Below are 21,025 nucleotides of genomic sequence, written 5' to 3' on the forward strand. Positions count from 1 at the left end.
GTGAACAGACAACCTACAGAATGGGGGAATGTTTGTGCAATCTATCCATCTGACAGAAGGGCTAATATCCAGAGTCTTCAAAGAACTTAAATTTACAAGGAAAAAAACAAACAATCCCATCAAAAAGTGGGTGAAGCATATGAACACTCGCTTCTCAAAAGATGACACATGAAAAAAAAAAAAGCTAATCATTACTCGTCATTAGAGGAATGCAAATCAAAACCACAATGAGATACCATCTCACATCAGTTAGAATGGCCATCATTAAAAAGTCAGGAAACAACAGATGCTGGAGAGGATGTGGAAAAATAGGAACCCTTTTACACTGTTGGTGGGAGTGTAAATTGGTTCAACTATTGTGGAAGACAGTGTGGCAATTCCTCAAGGATCAAGAACCAGAAATTCCATTTGACTCAGCAATCCCATTACTGGTATAACAGCAAAGGATTATAAATCATTCTACTGTATCTCATGTGACCCATGAACACGTATGTTTATTGTGGCACTGTTCACAATAGCAAAGACTTGGAACCAACACAAATGACCATCAGTGATAGACTGGATAAAGAAAATGTGGAAAATATACACCGTGGAATACTCTGCAGCCATAAAAAAGGATGACTTCATGTCCTTTGCAAGGATATGGATGAAGCTGGAAACCATCATTCTCAGCAAACTAACACAAGAACAGAAAACCAAACACCACATGTTCTCACTCATAAGTGGGAGTTGAACAATGAGAACACATAGACAGAGGGAGGGGAACATCACACACTGGGGCCTGTCAGGGGTGGGGAGCTAGGGGAGGGACAGCATTAGGAGAACTACAAAATGTAGATGATGGGTTGATGAGTGCAGCAAGCCACCATGGCACATATATATCTATGTAACAAACCTGCATGTTCTGCACATGTATCACAAAACTTAAAGTATAATAAAAAAGTAACTCAAAAAACTACATTAATCAGTTCTCTAGTAGGTAGAAATTCACCTGGGAGTTTCTTCTCTTCTTGTCCATTTTGATAGGATTTCCAGAAGACATAAGAACCGTCTCTGTTTGCAAAAACATTCCGAAGTTGTACACCACCTAGAAACAAATATACTGAGTTCTAATTTTTAATTTATTAAATAAGTGCAATGTTTTCTGCCTTCTGAGTTGATTTCACAACACATAGAAGGATATATCCTAAATAAAAGTTTGTACTAGTAATACAAATTAATGGTTAATAACCTCTACTTTTATTATTGAAGTATTACCCACCAATATATAATCTTAAAGTTCTCAATGGGACTCTTACCTAAATAATATACATAATATTTTCCTGATGTTGACACAAAATAGATATGAACACATTCTTCGTATTCAGCTGTGTCTCCTGGCTATCACATTATGAACCGCATGCTAACTTTGATTTACTTGGGACTTGTTCTAATTTCAAACTAGTTATTTTTTATTTTCATGCAGCTAGATTATTATGTGTGAGTATTTTATCAGAGAGTGAAAAGACAATTTAAACAAATAATTGTGTGTTTCAGGACTCTTCTTGGGTTCTGAGACAAGAAATGCCATTACTACTTGGCAGATTGAGACAACTTGGAACAATGTCAGAGGAATCATCTCGAATTGCTTCTAAATTTCAGTTTTATCAATTCTTATGCTTTCTGAATTATTTCTGATTTTAGTTATTAAAGGATTCTTTCTTTTTCTCTTAATCTAGCTAATAATTTATCTTTTTTAAGAAAAAACACTCTTAGATTTGTTGAATTTTCTATTGCTTGTAAAATCTTTTATCACTTATTTCATTTACTCTAAAGCCTCAAGAACACATTGGTGACATGTAGACAGAGAATTTGATTGTAAATGCCATTTTTTTGTTAGACTCAGCTGATTATGTCAGGAAGCCTCCTGAGGGTTCCAGGAACTGAGTGTGGCTCCCACCACTGGACAAGGATGAGAACCTCCATGCTTTGGGGATGGGAGGACAGGCAGGGCAGTGTGAGGGGAGGAGGGTTGCTGGCAGGTCCAGCATTGCTTCCCCTGGCAGCGCCACTCATGTCCTTCCTTACTCAGAGATTCAGTCATTTCTACACAGGTGGGAAAATCAGTTAACTTTATCTTTGATATGTGGATGGAAGCCCAAGACAGAGACTTGTCAGTCGTTGTTTCTGTGCCTGCTACCTTGGGAATGTCTGTATTTCCTATGCTCTGTCCTGGCTCTTGTACCCCAGTGGCTCCCCTACCCCATGGCACCCGCCTGTGCATGGCCCCTGCCCACGCCCTGCGTGAAATATCCGGTTTGGCTCAGGAAGAACCCCCTTGTCTTATTTTCCTGCTGCCCCTGGTCCACATTCTTCTCCATCCATAGGCTCTCAGCCGTGCTCCCATCCACACTGACCCCACATTGGGATCATACCTTGTCCACCACTTCCTCTCTCCTTTCTTCTGAGCCTTGCCTTTTATTCCAACAGCCTGTTTCCATCTTACCCGGACATATGTACAGGAAAGTGTTTACTGAGCAGCCTTGGTTTGTGCAAACCCTGAAGGTTACTGAAAAAGTGCTTTCTCCAGCCAGGTCCATATTCAGCTCCTGGGAGATGATATCTGCTTTTTTGGCAAATCCTCCTGGAAATATTTTTAAACAATTTATTAAGGTAAGGTTTACATCTCTAAGACTATACATTATGTAACATAGTTAACTCATTGAGTTTGGAGTCCGTGTACATCTGCAAAGTTATTAACACCATCAAGGTCATAACCATAGCAATCACTTCCAAAACATTCCTCTTATCTCGCTTAATGATATGATTATTTTATTAGTTAAAATGTATTTTTGTTTCTTTGTGTCTGTGTCTCTGTGTGTGTAGCCTGGGTGCACACTATACTAGCTCATTCTGTAATGACTTCCGGTGAATGCCTATTATTGCTCAAGGGGCCGGAGTCTGAGCACTGGAGCTCAGTCGTGCAGGTGCCACACACACCTGTGATGGCCCCAATAAACGGCACTGGGCTCCAGCACTCAGGTGGGCTTCCCTGGTGGACAGTGCTTCACACATGGTGTCATTCATCACTGCTGGGGGGACGGGGGACAAGAGAGTCCTCAGGGAAAGAACATCTGGGATCTTGTGCCTGGATTCTCAGGGCCTTCCCGCTGGCTCCTTTGCTCATTTAATTCATATTCATTTGCTATAATAAAGCTGCACCCGTGAGAATAACAACTTGTCGTGAGTCCCTTATTTCTATTGATTATAGGGCCTGGGGATGGTCTTGGGACACTCAACACAATTACATCAGAGGTGGAGAATGCTAGAAAGTTCCTGACTACTGACACATGGCTACAGCATTGTTTATAGTATCAAAGGATGAGGAAGGGTGGGATAGAAGACATTCAGTGCCCGGATGGCTATAGAAGCGCAGGGTGTGAGATGGCGTGTGCGCTCCAATAAGGAGCAGGAAGCAAAAGTAATCCATGGGATTTAGAAATGACAGACACAGCTCCCTAGGAGTTGTTCCCTGAATAAGAACAAGTAAAAATAAGGAAGAATGACCTGAATGTGAAACTTATATCTGTGATGGCTAAAATAACAGTAAAAAGATGCACATCCAGCCCTGCACTGTGCCCTGTGAGCCGAGGCTGCTACACTCCCACTCAGCACCAACGGGGACAGTTGTCCAGAAACAACACACAACACACAAGAGCCACACAGAAGGTAGCCCAGGGTTTGGGCTGGGGAGGGGAATTCACTAGACAACTAGCATAGGGAGGATAGTGTGGAAAGTGGCATCATTTTGTGATATGAGTGATATCATTAACAGATATCATCAGATCGTGAACAACATTAGCCCGTGGACTAGGAGAGTGACTGATGTTGCAGATTCTTTTTGGCTTCATGTGCTGCAGAAGGGAGGAGTATGTCTGGGAGGATGCTGGACGCACAGCTCACAATAGGCACATCACAGATGGCTCCAGCTGATCCCAGCCTCAAGTAGGATGCTTCCGATGGGACAGCTTTCCTCATGCACTGGATCCCTGATCGTGTAAAGTTTCTCTACCCTGAGAATGAGACTGACCTTTCTCTCTTTAAAATGCAAAGTGGGCTCTCCAGATGGGGAGGCCGATGCTACACACGGAGGCCCTGCTGCTGTGTTTCTGTTGATGCTGATGGTCACTGCTTAGCATGCACCTTGCTCAGGCCCTGCTGTGTGTTTCTGTTGATGCCGATGGACATTGTTTCGCATGCACCTTACCTAGTTCATGGCCTGTGCCGTGATAAAGAGAAGACCTTTTGCTTCTGCACCCCAGGTACAATTCCTGTGAGCAATCTGGCAGATATTTTAGAAGCTGTGTAGTTTGTGTTGCCTTGGCTTTTCATGTGAATCTTTTAGATGATGAGGAAATGAGAGTGGTTCACAAGAAAATGGAGCAGACACAGGGGATAGTTAAGGGACTCCTCCAAGCAATGTGGGTATCATAAAATAAATGTTAAAAAATGAAAGAGCTAAACAAGAAGGTGCTGGGGTTGATACAAAGACTTCGAACTACCAGGAGTTGGGAGCATTAATGGCGATCGCTTCAGGTCCATCAGCAATTCAGAGACCTAAACAAATATTCCCTATTTATGCCGAATTTGCAGACTGTAGAAATCTAGGAGACAAAATGACCAGGAAAAATGTGTGATTTGGTGTGGGTGAAGGTCTGGCAAGTTAATCAAGTGGAGGACTGTTGAAGTCCTAGGGTGATCTTGCCTTTGCTGGGTGCCCAGACTGTAGTCACACTCATGGGAAATTGCCAGCGAATAGAAAGTAGGTTTCTTTTCTATTTTTGGTAGTTCTTATTATCAGGCATATGTGCATTTGAATTTTGTCTTCACAGCATTTCCTGGGTATATTTCTCATTTTTTAAAACACACATGATTTCATCTAGATTTGCCACCTTCACAGGGTCACAGAGAAAGGTAGGAAGAAGGGAGGCCCTGGTCTGGGTCTTGTAGGACCATGGACAAGAGTGGGGAGGGACAAGAGGAGGTTGTAAGAAATTATTCTGCTCCTCCCAGGAGGCTCAGGCCCGCCTTTTTTCTGCAATTGCAGTTCTGGGTTGTAAACCGTGTACACTCTTCCCTTCGGGCCAGGGTGGAAACTATGCAAATTCAAGTGGGGGACCTCCCCACTTAAACCCAGGGCTCTCCTCCACGGTGAGTCTCCTTCACCACCCAGCTGGGATCTCAGCGCCTCCTTTTCTGTCCTCCGCCAGGATGGGGTCCACCGTCACCCTCGCCCTCCTCCTGGCTGTTCTCCAAGGTCAGTCCTGCCCAGGGGTTGAGGTCACAGAGAAGAACGGGCAGAGGGGCCCTGGTGCAAATTTGGTGTCTCCCACACAGGTGTCTCTGCCGAGGTGCAGCTGGTGCAGTCTGGAGCAGAGGTGAAAAGGCCCGGGGAGTCTCTGAGGATCTCCTGTAAGACTTCTGGATACAGCTTTACCAGCTACTGGATCAGCTGGGTGCGCCAGATGCCCGGGAGAGAACTGGAGTGGATGGGGAGCATCCATCCTGGGACCTCTGATACCAGATACAGCCCGTCCTTCCAAGGCCAGGTCACCATCTCAGCCGACAGCTCCACCAGCACCGTCTACCTGCAGTGGAGCAGCCTGAAGGCCTCGGACACCGCCATGTATTATTGTGCAAGAGGGACCATCTAAAACCCCCCACGGTGCAGGTGCAGAGTGAGGTGCCAGAGACACCCTCCCCAGGGACCTCTCTATCATCCAGGAGGAAACACCGGCTGTCTGTGTCCTCAGGAGCCAGAACCACAGAACCACGTGGGAGGGTTCCCAGCCCCCAAGGCAACTGGATGGGAGACCTGACCACGGGAGGTGAATTCTCTGAGGGGGCTCTTGTGTGTTCTACGAGGTTGTTCATGGTGTATACTACATGGTTAACATCCAAAGGCTGTCTAATAGGCACCTCTTCAATATGATAGCCTTTTAATTAGTGAAAATTTAACAAAGTTCATCATTGTTGCTTGCCTTCCTCCCTCCTATCCACTCTCACTCCCTCCGTCTTTTATTTTCTACTTACTTTTCGAAAATCATTTAATCCCTTTTTGTACTATTACTCGTTCTCTTGCTTTTTTTTTGTTTTCCTTTTAATAATATGCACTGAATAATTCATCTTTGTGCAAATTTGTATTTTGATATAACAAAGGCTTCCTTCATAAGTAGATTTCCTGTGAGTAATCTTGCAGATATTTTAGAACCTGTTTGATTAAGGATACATTAAAATAAATACATAAATTTTAAAAGACATACAACCTATCAAAACTGAACCACCGAGAAATAAAAAATCTGGGATGGATGTGGTTGCTCATATCTGTGTTCCCAGCACTTTGGGAGGCCCATGCGGGTGGATTACCTCAGGTCAGGAGTTCCACATCAGCCTGGCCAACATGGCAAAACCCCGTCTCTACTAAAAATACACAAATCAGCTGGGCGTGGTGGTGTTCGCCCTCAGTCCCGTAGTCCTGGCTACTTGGGAGGCTGAGGTAGAATGACTTGAACCTGGGAGGCAGAGGTTGCAGAAAGCCAAAATTGAGCCACTGCACTCCAGACTGGGCAACAGAGTGAGACTCCAGTTAAAAAAAAATCTGAACAGACCAATGAGTAAAGAGATCGAGTCAGTGATTTTTCAAACATCTCAAATCAAAGTCAAAAACTTCATGGATTTTATTAAAATGTTTTTAAAAAGCTAGAATCTCTACTCAAATTTCCAACAAAATGAAGAGGAAGAAATGCATCCAAGCTTATTTTGGCAGGCCGTATTTCCAAAGCAAGGAAAAGACACTACAAGTAAATAAAATTACAGGCCAATATCCCTGATTATCATAGTTTCAAAAACTCTCACGAGTGATGAGATGACAAGCAAAATTCAACAGCACATTAACAATAGAATTCCCCATTATCAGATGTGGTTTATTTCTAGGATGCAATGAAGTTTTAACCTGCAAAAATAAAGGTGATATATTAAATTAAAACATTGAAGGACTAAAATTTTATGTCCGTATCAATAGATTTAGAAAGAGTCGCTGACAAAATCAGCCACACTAACATTATAAAGAATCTGAACAAATTATGTATAAAATATATACCTCAACACAATAAAGACAACATATAACAAACCCACATCTAACATTATATCAGTGGGGAAAATCTTATCTTCCTCTAAGACTGGAAACTAGACAAGATCCTCACCACCACTAATATTATTCAACATAGCACTGGGGGGTTTAGACAGAAGAGTCAGGCAAGAATAAAATACAGAAGTCATCCATATAGTAATGAATACATTTAAAATATGTTTTGACTTATCATATGCTCTTATTTATAAAAAGCCCAAGAGACTCCAACAAAAAAAACTTGGAAGTAATGAAGAGATTCAATACATTTCCAGAATAAAAAAATCAAACTTATATTCCAAGATGGCAGGTTAGAGGCACTGCTAGCATCCCTCTTCCACCTGGAAGGACAAACTAACGTGGAGAGATGAACATGGTGGACTGACTTTCAAGAGGCAATGAAGGAGCTGAACAGAAACACTGAAATAATCTACAAACTTTCTGAAAAAAGCAGGAAGCTGCAGCACACACTGTGAGTCAGGTGAAGGGCTCTGAGTCCACAGAGTTCCAGGGGAGAGTTTGCCTCCGGGATACACACGCCCACCTGGGATCCTGAAAGTCCGGGCCTCAGGAGAAGGCCCTAACCTCACCCAGTGCCAGGACCCGCTGTGGAGGGTCATGGAATATAAAGTAGAAGCAGTGGCAGGAAGACCCTTGCACAAACCCGCAGATCTCCGTGCGGTCTGAGGGCCACCGTTTCCTAACGTTCTTCACAAAGGACCCTGGGGAGAACAGCCACAAATTTCAGGCAGTGGTCACAGGTTGAAAGAAGCTGTCAACAGGGGTGTGTGATACAACCTCGGGTGGGGACGAACTCCCTTAGCCAGGGCCTGGGCAGGGAAGAGTGAAAAGTGGGCTGCAAGGTCAGGAGCCATGGGTGCAGGAGCTGGTTCCCGGCTTTGCAGCAGACACGAAGGGGCATGGCATGAAACCCATGGCTGCAGTCTCCACGGGGACAGTTATGACTCCTGCTATTTGCAGGTATTGGTCACAGGCTGACTGGAACTCATCTCACTGCTGCCAGTGGAGCATCATGGGAGTGGATCTGCCTCACCAAGTGTGTGGGAACTGCGTGGGGCTTACCACCATAGTAATACTCAAGTAATATGGCAAAACAGGGTGCTATAATGTCCCAAAAAGGTCACACTAGGTCTCCAGCAATAAACTTGAACCAAAATGAATTCTTTAAAATACCAGATAAGAAATGCAAAATGTTTATTATTAAGCTACTCAAGAAGATATAACAAGAAGGTGAAAATCATCATAAACAAATGTATAAAAGCAGTTCAGAATATAAATACAAATTTTTAGAGAGACATAAAGAGAAACCAATCAGAACTTCTAAAAATAAAAGACAAAATTCAGGAAAATAGTAAGGGAATTACAAAATGCCATGGAAAGTTTTAGAAATAGACTAGAAAAAGTAGAAGAAAAAAATATAAAAATAGACTAGAAAAAGTAGAAAAGTTAAAGTAAAAATATTAGATGACAAAAAGAAGAATAAAGCAGAAATAAGAAGAAAAAAGAAGAAGAGAAAAAGACTACAGTATTTTTGAATTAATCAAATCAGAGAAAAATAAATTTAGAGAGAACTAAAAGAAGTAAACAAAGTCTCCAGGAAATATGGGTTTATGCAAAATGAGTAAACCTAAGCATAATTGACGTTCCTGAAGAAGAAAAACAATAATATGTTTGGAAAACTTATTTGAGGGAAACACCGAGAAATACTTTCCTGGCCTGCCTAGAGACCTAGCTATCCAAATCCAAGAAGTTCAAAGAACTCCTGGGAAATATATTGAAAAACTGCCATCACCAAGCTTAAAGTCATCAGGCTACCAAAAGTCAACATGAAGGAAATCATTCTAAGAGCAGTAATAGGAAACAAAACAAAGAAACCCATCAGACTACTGGCAGACTTCTCAGCAGAAACCTCACAAGCCAGATGGATGAAACTTCTGTCTTCAAGTTCCGTGAACAGGACACCTTTCAATCAAGAATTTTGTATCCTGCCAAACTGTTTGATAAATCAAAAAGAAGTAAAGTCATTTTCAGAATCACCAGTGCAGAGGGAATTCATCACTACCTAACCAGCAGTACAAGAAATGCTAGAAGAAGTTGTAAACCTTGAAACTGTTGTACCCGAGCGAGTTAGACAAATGCCACACTTTGAGATGAATTTAAGAGTCCTTTATTAACCGGTGACGGGGAGACGACTAATGCTCAAAATTCTCTTGGCCCGAGGAAGTGGCTTGATTTTCTTTTATACTTTGGATTAGGAAGCGGAGGGGGAGCTCAGCTGCAACAAGTCTACAGAAGTAAAAACATGTAAAAAAGTTAAAAAGACAAATGGTTACAGAGAAACGAACAGTTCCAGATGCAGGGGCTCTAAATCTTTCATAAGATGTTATATGTGGGGGCTCTGCCGGACACAGACTCAAGGTTTTATGGTGTTATGTCTTGAGCAAAATCCTGGGAACTTCGTACATTGCTTGCTTCAGTATCTTTTCAGTTAATTGGACCCTGATATGTTGAGAGTCTTACACAAGTTAACTCATTGAGAAAGGGAGTGGGTAAGGAGTCCTTGAACCCTTGCCAATGACGGAGCCAAATGGAGTTCATCCGTCTGGCTTTCTCAGCTAAGGGAGAGCTTACTCCTGTGGAAACAAGGCTAGGTGATTAGGGGAGAAGGGGAGAGTCTAAAAACAAAGTTAGTAAAAAGCAAGGGTAGGTATTACAAAACAAAAGCCCAATATACACATAAAAGGAACCTCATAAGAGATTGAAACTCACAGGGCATGTAAAACAATAACACAGTGAAAAAAAAAAACCCACTAGTTAAGAATAACATGGCAAAGAGAACAGTAATTCGTATCTAAATATTCACATTGAATGTAAATGGCCTCAATGCTCCATATGAAAGATACACAATGGCAGAATGGATTAAAAAATCACAATGGAAATATCTGATGTCTTTAAAAGACTCCCCTAACACACAAGGATTTTCATAAACTCAAGGTAAAAGGGTGGAAGAAGGCATTTCACAAAGATGGAAACCAAGAGTGAGCAGGAGTAGCTATTCTGATATGAGACAAAACAGACTTCAAAGCAACAGTAAGAAAAAGACATAGATGATCACTATACAATTATAAAAGGATCAATTCAACAAGAAAATGTTACAATTCTAAATTTATATGCACCAAACCCTGGAGGAACTAGATTCATAAAACAAGTACTATTAGAGCTAACAAAATGAGATAAACAGCAAAACAATCAGAGTGGGAGACTTTAATACAATCATGACAGCACCAGACAGATCTTCGAGACTGAAAGTCAACAGAGAAAAAATGCACGTAAAGAACTCACTGAAACAAACGGATGTAGCAGATATTCACAGAACATTCTGTCCAAGATCTGCAGAATAAACATTCTTGTAATCACTACATGCAACATTCTACAAGATAGAACATATAATAGGTCACAAAACAAGTCTCAGTGAATTTTTAAAACAATGAAATCATATCAAGTATCTTCTCAGACCACAGGAGAATAAAAATAAAAATGAGCTCTCAAAGAAACCCTTACAACTGAACAAATACATAAAAATTAAGAAATCTGCTCCTGATTAATATCTGGGTTAACAATGGCATAAAGATGAAAATTTAAAAGTTATTTCAATTAAATGGTAACAAGTTATTGAAACCTTAAGAATACAGCAAAAGCAGTGGTAAGACGAAAATTCATAGTGCCTGCTGCCTACACCAAAAAGCCCGAAAGAGCACAAGTTGTCAACCTAATATTGAGGCGAGAACAAAGAAAAAATTAAAGACAGAACGAAATAGAAATTAAAAAAGAGACAGAAACAAGCTGCCTGCGTTAGGCTGACTCGTTTCAAAGCCAGTAACAGGCAAAGTTTCAATAATGTTATCTAAGGACCAGAGCTCAGAGCAATGTGCTCTGAAGACTCTCCCAGCACTCCCTCAACGTAAGGATGTGAAGAGATACGTTTTCCTATCTCCTTTAGTGTAAGTGAACTTAACCGTCGAATCCCATCCCCTCTGCTCTGTAAACTATACCTTGGTCCTTGCTCTGTAAGTTTTAGGAGTTTCTGTCTTTCCTATGGTCAATGATTGCAGGTTCCTGCTTCTTCATCTAAGCGGTATAGCCTGAGCAGGTCTGGCCCATAGCCAGCTAGAGGCCATGGTGGGGTTGCAGGATGAGTCTTTGTGAGACTCCTTTGAACTAAGCAGATACTGACCATCTGGGCAGCGTAGTAAGGAGTATACTAAACCTGAGTTATAAGCCTGTGTTCGTTGGATTGAAGGCCTTTGTCTTGCCTCCATACATTCGCATTCTTGCCACTTAGGAGCAGGTATATAAGCAAAACCTTGTCTTTGTTCGGGGCCCAGATTTTTGGGCGTTGAGTCTGCTGGGACGGAGTGCACTCAGTGAAGATCCTCCTGCTATACCCCAAGGTCTCCCTTGCCCTCCTGATTTTCCACAACATTTCTTGCAAGCGAGCAGCCAGGAGGACGAGAGACAACAGGCTGGCTTTCTCCTTTGCCTGAGGGTCTATCTGTGACCCTGGGCCGCCTCCGAGGAACCTTAACCCGAGGAGAGACTGGCTCTCCCGGTCCCCGGCGCCCTCCCCTGACAGAGCAATGGAACCTGGAAAGGGTAACAGGATGATGATCACAGAGGCAGTGCTACTGAACCACTGTCCGGTTTGGGGGCCCAAGACAGGACCCGTCTCATGAGGACAGAGGGGAGCCTGATGTCTTCCCAGGGTGGAGAAAGGCTGGGGGGCGGGAGTGGTTCACTAATTCGGATAAAGCAGCCACCCCAACCGCAGGATACGCGAGAGAGGCTCGCTAAGTCAGTTAGGAAAGAGAACTGCGGGAGGGCAAGTGTGTGAGAGGGCCTGAAAGAGACGGTTCCAGGGGAGGCACAGATCTCAGTGTGGACCATGTCTTCCCAGTGGAGTCTGGGGCCGCCAGGGACAGTGGCGATGTGGCTAATATGTGGTGGGATAAGGAACTCTCCTGGCCAGGCGGCCACTGAAAACTCCCGTAACAGGAGACGGTCTGGTTGGTCCGTAAAGATAGTCAGGATGAGTGTGCGTCACAGAGGGAGGAAATAGGAAGAAAATTGTTGAAACTCACTCCACTGGAATGTACGTTAAAGAATTTTAAGAAAGGTTTTGCAGGGGATTATGGAACTAAGCTGACCCCCCCCAAAGGTTGAAAACTCTCTGTGAGTCAGAATGGCCTTCTTTTGGGGTCGGCCGGCCGGCCGAGGGTACTCTAGATAGGGAGGTGATTGGCCAGGTGTTTAAGGTGGTGATGGGGGTGGGAGAACAGCAAGGGTATCCAGATCAATTTCCCTACATCGATTCATGGCTCAATATTATACAAAATCAACCAGCGTGGTTGCACCCCCCCAGCAGCATATTGCAAGATGCTTGTGGCCTGAGCAGCTGAACACAAAATGAAAGTAAAATCAGCCGTGCTGGCAGCTGCAAAGAAAAAGGGAAAGTCACAGGAAAGCTGAGATAAACCAATTCTGCAGCCACCTCAGGGGGAAACAGAATTTCCTCTTCCTCCTATGTTCCAGTCTACCCCGCTTTGCCGAGACCAACTGCTCCCACTGCAGGTTCAGTTGTTAGGCCAGCAGCTCCATCCGCCCATGAGGAGTTAAATCCGGGTGGGTACACACCCCCAGCCTCACCTGAGAAGGAGGAATTGGAGCTGCAGAAAGTTAAGTGGAAAGTCCGGGAAGTCAGGCAGGCCATCTCAGGTCTGGCCGCACCTGAGTCCTGCAAATGCACCTCAGGGAGACGAGAGGACCTGTCTATTATGATGAGCACGGCTACATCCAGCGGGGAGAGTGAACTTTCATTTACCAGCCCTCTTCAACCACTGACCTCCTGAACTGGAAGCATCATACCCCTTCCTAGACAGAAAAGCCACAGGCTCTCATAGACTTGATGCAGTCCATTTTTCAGACACACAATCCAACCTGGCCTGATTGCAAACAGCTTCTTTCGACCCTGTTAAATATGGAGGAATGGCAGAGAGTGACACAGGCAGCCCTCCAGTGGCTAGAAGCTAATGCACCTGCAGACAGTTAAAGCCCAGGCACATGCACAGGGTCCAGTTCCCTGAAACAGACCCCACCTGGGACCCAAATGATGCATCCCAGTGGCAGCAGCTGCAGCGGCACTGAGAGGCAACCTTGCATGGGCTGAAGGATGGTGGGAGAAAAGCAGTTAATATAGGAAAAATCTCGGAGGTGCTCCAGGGAGCAGATGAGAGCCCAAGCCAGTTTTATGAGAGACTTTGTGAGGTGTATCAGCTGTACACCCTGTTCAACCCTGAGACTACTGAGAATCAGCATGTGGTAAATACAGCATTTGTAGGGCAGGCCCAGGGCAATATCAGGCGGCAGTTGCAGAAGATGGAAGGTTTCACGGGTATGAATGCTACTCAGCTTATTGAGGTAGCCACCAAGGTGTGCATTAACCGAGATCAGGAGGCAAAGAGGGAGGCTGACTGAAGGCTTAAGAAGAAGGCTGATTTACTGGCAGCTGCCCTTATAGGAGAGGAAGCTGGTTTTGCAAGGGGATGCGGGCGTGGACGAGGGCATGGAAGAGGCCAGACTGGATGGGGATCTGAGAGTCAGCTGAGACTAGAAAGAGATCACTGTGCGCCATGCAAAAGGAAAGGGCGCTGGAAGAACGAGTGTCCAGAGAATGGTAACAAGGAGAATGGTCAGGGCCATGGTATGGGAAGGCCACCAGCAGGGGGCTGCCGCACCCAGGAGGAACTAGACACGGATCTGATCGGACTGGCTGGGGCTGAAGGATATGAGGACTAGGACAGACCGGGCTCTTTCTCATTGGACCCCCAAGAGCCTATGTTCAGATTAGAAGTGGGGACCAACCAGTGGACTTTACAGTAGATCCTGGGGCTGAGCACTTGGTAGTGACCCAACCTATAGGGTCGCCATCCAAGGACTGTGCAACTATTGTAGGAGCCACTGGAGTCTCAGAAAAGAGGTATGTTAAAGGAGGACGACGAGTCCAACATGAATTCCTATACCTCCCAAATTGCCCAGTTCCTTTGCTGGGAAGAGACTTGCTTCGAAAACTGCAGGCACAGGTTACATTTGGGCCACAAGGGGATGTAACTTTAAATCCAGCTCACCCAGAGGCTATGGTGTTAACCCTGACTGTCCCACGGGCTGTGGAATGGAGACTATATGCAAGAAAGACTCCAGAACCAGGAGTAAGTTAAATGCATGGGTTACTTACTAAAACTCCTGGAGTCTGGGCTGAAAGGAACCTGCCTGGACTGGCAGTAAATCAGGCACCAATTATGGTGGAGTTAAAACCAGGAGCAACTCTGGTTCAGGTCCATCAGTACTGCTCCTCCCTGAGGCCATACGGAGAGTCCACAAACACTTGGAGTGGCTTCACAAGCAGAGAACCATAGTCAAATGCCAGTCACTATGGAACACCCCTCTCTTGCCAGTGTGGAAGCTGTCTGGGGAATATAGGCCAGTTCAGGACTTGTGTGCAGTAAACCAGGCCACGGTGACCATCCACCCAGTGGTGCCAAACCCTTATACTTTAATGGTACCTATTCCAGTGACTGCCACTTTGTTTACAGTCCTAGATTTGAAGGACACGTTTTTCTGTCTCCAGCTGGCCCCGATTAGTCAGCCTATTTTTGCTTTGCAAGGGGGTGAATCACAGTATACTTGGACAAGACTCCCACAGGGATTTAAGAACTCTCTCACAATCTTTGAAGAGGCACTGGCCTCAGACCTTAAAGCCTACACCCCACCAAGCAGTGACTGTGTCTTGCTCCAGTACACTGATGATCCTCTTCTAGCAGCCCCAAGCTGTGAGGACTGCTTTCAGGGGACCTAAGACCTCCTGCCCCTGTTATGGAAGGCAGGATATAAAGGGTCAGGGAAAAAGGATCAAATCTGCTCTGAAAGTGTCCAGTATTTAGGCTTCTGTATAAGCCAAGGGAAAAGATTGCTCGGTAGTGAATGAAAGCAGGCTGTTTGTGTGCTTCCCTCTCCAATCACCTGGCGACAAATCAGAGTGTTACTAAAGGCAGCTGGGTTCTGCTGCATCTGGATCCCAGATTTCTCACTAATGGCTAAGCCATTGTATGAAGCCACAAAGCGGGGAGAGAAAGAGCCCCTCCTCTGGGAGGCCAACCCGGGAAAGGCCTTTAAATAAATCAAAGGAGCCTTGACTCAAGCTCCAGCTTTAGGGCTGCCAGACCTAACTAAGCCTTTCTTTTTATATGTCCATGAGCAAAAGGAAATGGTCATAGGGGTCCTAACTCAAGTCCTAGAGTCATGGCGCCACCCGGTGGCATATTTATCCAGGCAATTAGACAGTGTGGCACTCGGATGGCCTCCTTGTTTAAGGCGTTAGCTGCTACTGCTTCACTGGTACAAGAAGCTAATCAACTGACCTTGGGACAGCAACTGATAATCCAGGTACCACATTCAGTTATAACTTTAATGGACAAAAGGGGGCACCAATGGTTGTCAAATCCGAGAATGATTTACTATCAAGAACTCTTATGTGAAAATCCCTGCATAACTTTAGAGACTGTGACTACCCTAAACCCGGCTACCTTGCCCCCTTCATTGCTGTGCGGACGTAGTAGATGAAGTGTTCTCAAGCCAGAGAGATTTGACAGATAGGCCCCTTGGGGACCCGGACATTGAATATTTTACCGATGGGAGCAGCTTCATCCTAGAGGAGGCCCGCCGAGCGGGCAGCAGTGACTTTGGACTCGGTAGCAGAGGCGTGGTCTTTGCCTACAGCAACTTCTGCTCAGAAAGCAGAGCTAATAGTTCTGACAAGGGCTCATTGGCTAGCAAAAGACCAAAAGGCAAATATTTACACAGACTCTGAATACGCTTTTGCCACTCTGCATGTTCATGGGGCTATTTACAAAGAAAGAGGACTCTTGACTGCTGGAGGAAAAGAAAGAAAGTACAAGGCAGAAATTCTACAGCTCTTAGATGCTGTATGGGCCCGGAAGCAGGTGGCCGTAGTGCACTGTAGGGGGCACCAGAGGGCAGGAACATCAGAGGTGAAAGGAAACAGGCAGGCAGGGAAGCAAAGCAGGCTGCAATGGTGACTCCACCTTCTGAAGAGGACGCCTTAGCTATGCCTGTCCTCCCAGAGATTCCCCTCCCGGAGATTCCCCTCCCAAGCTACACTCCAAATGAAACGGCTTTGTTTGCCCAAGAAAATGGGAGCTACATTGAAGGAAGGTGGTGGAAATTCTTCAGTGGGAGGCTGGCCATACCTGAAATGGTGGCACCCAGATTTGTAAAACAGTTCCACCAAGGGACTCACATGGGAAAAACGGCACTAGAGACATTACTAGTTGTCACTTCTATGTGCCCCAGCTTACTGCTGTCACTTGAGCAGTTTGGGAACAGTGTTTAACTTGTGCTCAGAATAATCCTCGACAAAGGCCCACTCAAACCCCCAGGAATTCAGGAAAGAAGAGCCATGCCGTGTGAAAACCTGCTTATGGACTTCACCGAATTGTCCTGAGCAGGGGGCTATTGGTACATGTTGGTGCTTGTCTGTAGCTTTTCAGGATGGATCGAGGCCTTCTCCACCCAAACAGAGAAGGCATGAGAGGTGACCAAGGTATTGTTAAGAGACATTATTCCCAGATTTGGACTACCCATGACTCTGGGGTTAGACAATGGACTGGCATTTGTGGCTGAAATAGTGCAGGACTTAACTCGACCATTAAGAATAAAATGAAAATTATATACAACCTAAAGGTGCAGAGCTCAGGTAAAGTGAAGCACATGAACTGGACACTCAGGCAGCTACTGAAGAAATTTTGTCAGGAAACTCACCTGAGATGGGATCAGGTCTTACCCGTGGTCCTCCTCCAAGTCAGGTGCACCCCCACAAGACAAACCAGGTATTCACCCTATAAGATTTTATTCGGGTGGCCCCCCCTGAATCACAGGTCAAATAAAGGTGATCTCTGTGAGTTAGGAGAACTCTAAGGAGGCAAATGCAGGCTTTAGGGCTAACTATGCAGAAAGTGCATGGCTGGGTACAAGAAAAAATGTCCATTAGTCTGACAGAGCCAGTACACCCTTTCAAACCAGGGGACCTTGTTGGGGTTAAGAAACGGAATCGCAACTCTGGGACCCATATGTGATGGGCCCCATGTTGTAATTTTGTTCACTCCCACTGCTGTTAAAGTTGCAGAAATCATGCCTTGGATCCACCACGACTGGCTGAAACCGGCAGCCCAGGACCAGAGGACCAGCCAGCAGGACCCAGACCATCCGACCCAGCTGATCCTGTGACGAGACTGGGCTCCTAGCAGAGACGACAACAGCCCTGCTCTGCTCACTTCGGAAGATGAGCAGTCTATGCATGGCGGAAGTTTGAGGAAACAGCAAGCTCTGCTCTAGTCGCACTGGAAGCTGAAGCTTGAGGAGTCATCATCAGATGAGTAAATACGGCCAGAGATCTTAGGACCAGTAATCTTATTTGTATTATTAATTATATTACTGCTGTGCTATTGCTTCAACAAATCTCCTCCACCCTGCCAATGCTAGGTGTAAGAATACTACACCTTGCCTTGTTTCTGTTGATCCCCATGTCTGTACTAGGAGAGGAAGCGCCTATAGAGGAATGCCCACATTGCATGTGTACTACATGGATAGCAAATACACTAGTTATGACTTTGTTGTACCATACATACTATGAACGCACAGGAACCCCTCTGGGGACTTGTATGTGCAACCAAACAAACTATTCAGTTTCTGACCCAGGGGATAGCTAGCTTTATGCATACTATCACCCTAAGCTTTTACCTGGGACCTGGTTTGAGATTCACACTGGGTCAAGGGAAGGAAGTCTCTTAAACAAGACCAAAGTTTCTCTCTCCCACAAAGGAGTCACATCTTTGTATTTTGATATTTGCTGGATAACATCCATAGACTCACTCTTTCCCGTAATCCACAGTTCCATGGAGTACTACAATAGCTGCCATAAAAATAAGTGTGCACCCCCTGCTTGCTCCACCAGTTCCCCGGTAACAACTTGCTGGGGCTGTACCACATGGTCTACTAACCAACAATCACCAGGGCTAATCATGCTTACCAAAATACCTTCAGAACCAGATTGTAAAACTAGCATTTGCAATCCTGTGAATCTTACCATCTTGGAGCCAAATCGGCCCGTATGGACTACAGGTTTAAAAGCGCCACTAGAGGTACAAGCCAGCAGCCAAGAAATAGACTCAAGAGTCTATGTCTATATCATATATATATAAAAAGAAAACCGATTCCTTCTGGCCCAGCAGCAGTTCCAGGTCTTTAAGTCATTCAATGAGCACTTTAAGCAGCAGGTACCTGAAGCGCCTCCTCCTATAGCTGTAGATCTGTTCGCACGGTTGGCTGAAAACAGCTGACAGCTTAGGTGTTTCCTCATGCTATGTCTGTGGAGGAACAAATATGGGATACCAGTGGCCTTGGGAAGCAAAAGAGCTATTGCCTCAAGAAAATTACACTTTAACCCTTTCATCCCCAGAGCTGGCACTCGCGAGCTCAAGTGTCTGGCTGCTAAAATCATCTGTCTTTGGAAGATTCTGCATTGGCCACTGGGGAAAAGCCTTTACAAACCCAGTAGGGGAATTAATCTGCCTAGGACAGCAATATTACAATGCGATATTAGGGAAAACTTTATGGTGGGGCAAATATAAGCAAGGTAAAGATACAACCAGGTTGCCACGTCGCAATCCATTTTCCCGTTTTCCCTCTTTAATCCACTCCTGGTATCAGCTAGAGGCACCAAACACCTGGCAAGCACCTTCTGGCCTCTATTGATCTGTGGGCCATGAGCTTACTGGCAATTACCTGCCAATTGGACAGGGGCCTACGTGTTAGGGACAATAAAACCATCTTTCTTCCTGCACCCATTACAACAGGTAGAGGTTTTAGGGTATCCTATCTGTGATGAAATTAAGGGAAGGAGCAAAAGGAATATAGACCTATAAAAGGATATAAAGATAGGAGATTGGAAGGACACTGACTGGCCTCCTGAAAGAATAATTCAATACTATAGGCCAGATACATGGGCATAAGATGGGCTGCAGGGATACTGTACCCCTATTTACATGCTCAGCCGCATCATAAGGTTGCAGGCAGTACTTGAAATCATCACCAATGAAACTGCAAATGCATTGCACCTGCTGGCCCAGCAAGCCACAAAGATGAGAAATGCCAGTTATCAAAATAAGCTAGGCTTGGACTACCTTCTAGCCCAAGAAGGAGGTGTAGGCGGGAAGTTTAATCTGACACATTGTTGTTTAGAAATTGATGATTATGGAAAGGCCATCATGGAAATAACTGCGAGAATGTGAAAGCTAACTCATGTCCCAGTTCAGACCTGGAAGTCAATATGGTCTCTAGATTCCCTTTTTGGAGATTGGTTTTCAACCTTTGGCGGTTTTAAAACATCAATTGGATAGTACTAGCTATATTAGGAGGCTGTTTAATACTCCCCTGCCTCTTACTCCCCCTCATCAGAGGCATCCAATCAACTATAGAAGCCGTAGTTGACAGAACCATCACCACTTGACTAATGGCTCTAACTAGATACCAAGCTGTACCAAATGAAGAAAACTTGCCTTATCACGAAGAACAAAGTTGTAGTGATGACTTCTATTAAAATTTCATACATAGGAGGCATCAAAGGTGAGGTATGAGGTGGGAAAAAAGAAAAAAATTAAAGAAACAAGAAAATAGAAATTAAAAAAGAGAAAGAAATAAGCTGCCTGTGTTAGGCTGACTCGTTTCAAAGGCAGTAACAGACAAAGTTTCAATAATGTTATCTAAGGACCAGAGCTCAGAGGAATGTGCTCTGAAGACTCTCCCAGCACTCCCTCAACATAAGGATGAAAAGACATAAGTTTTCCTGTCTCTCCTTTAGTGTAAGTGAACTTCCCCATCGAATCCCATCCCCTCTGCTATGTAAGGTATACCTTGCTCCTTGCTCTGTAAGTTTTAGGAGTTTCTTTTTTTCCTATAGTTAGTGATTGTAGGTTCCTGCTTCTTCATCTAAGCAGTATAGCCTGAGCAGTTCTGGCTTGTAGCCAGCTAGACACCATAGTGGGGATTGCAAGATGAGTCTTTGTGAGACTCCTTTGAGCTAAGCAGATAATGACCATCTGGGCAGCATAGTAAGGAGTACACTAAACTTGAGTTATAAGCCTGTGTTAGTTTGATTAACAGCCTTTGTCTTGCCTCTGTACATTCGCGTTTGTGCCACTTAGGAGTAGGTATATAAGCAAAACCTTGTCTTTGTTCAGGGCCCAGTTTTTTGGACGTTGAGTTCACTGGGAAGGAGTGCACTCAATAAAAGATCCTCCTACTATACCCTGAGGTCTCCCTTGCCCTCCTGAATTTCTGCAACAGTGTCACACCTCAAGAAACTGGAGTAGTCAGAACAAACTAAACCTAGAGCCAGAAGAAGAAAAGAAACGACAAAGATAAGAGCAGAACTAAGTGAAAATCAAACAAAAAATACAAAAAAACCAATGAAACAAAAAGTTGGTTATTTGAAAAAATAATCAAATTCATGGACCATTAGCCATATTAACAAAAGAAGAGGAAAGATCCAAATAAGCTCAATTAGAAATGAAATGAGACAATACAATCTACACTGCTAATACATAAAATAATTTGAGACTACTATGTACAGCTTCATGTGCACAATGTAGAAGACTTAGAGGAAATGGAAAAATTCCTAGAAACATACAACTCTCCTAGATTAAATCAAGA

General features: G+C 44.4%; 1 gene segment (V, D, J or C); it reads left to right on the top strand.

Annotated features, from left to right (window-relative positions):
* Positions 1–5,136: 5,136 nt before the first annotated feature.
* On the top strand, positions 5,137–6,406 carry LOC105464767 (immunoglobulin heavy variable 5-51-like). The segment is given in 2 exon segments: positions 5,137–5,296; positions 5,377–6,406. Coding segments are annotated over 2 exon segments (363 nt in total).
* Positions 6,407–21,025: the final 14,619 nt, after the last annotated feature.

The sequence above is a fragment of the Macaca nemestrina genome, chromosome 7 (genome assembly GCF_043159975.1).
Source record: "Macaca nemestrina isolate mMacNem1 chromosome 7, mMacNem.hap1, whole genome shotgun sequence".
NCBI lineage: Eukaryota > Metazoa > Chordata > Mammalia > Primates > Cercopithecidae > Macaca > Macaca nemestrina.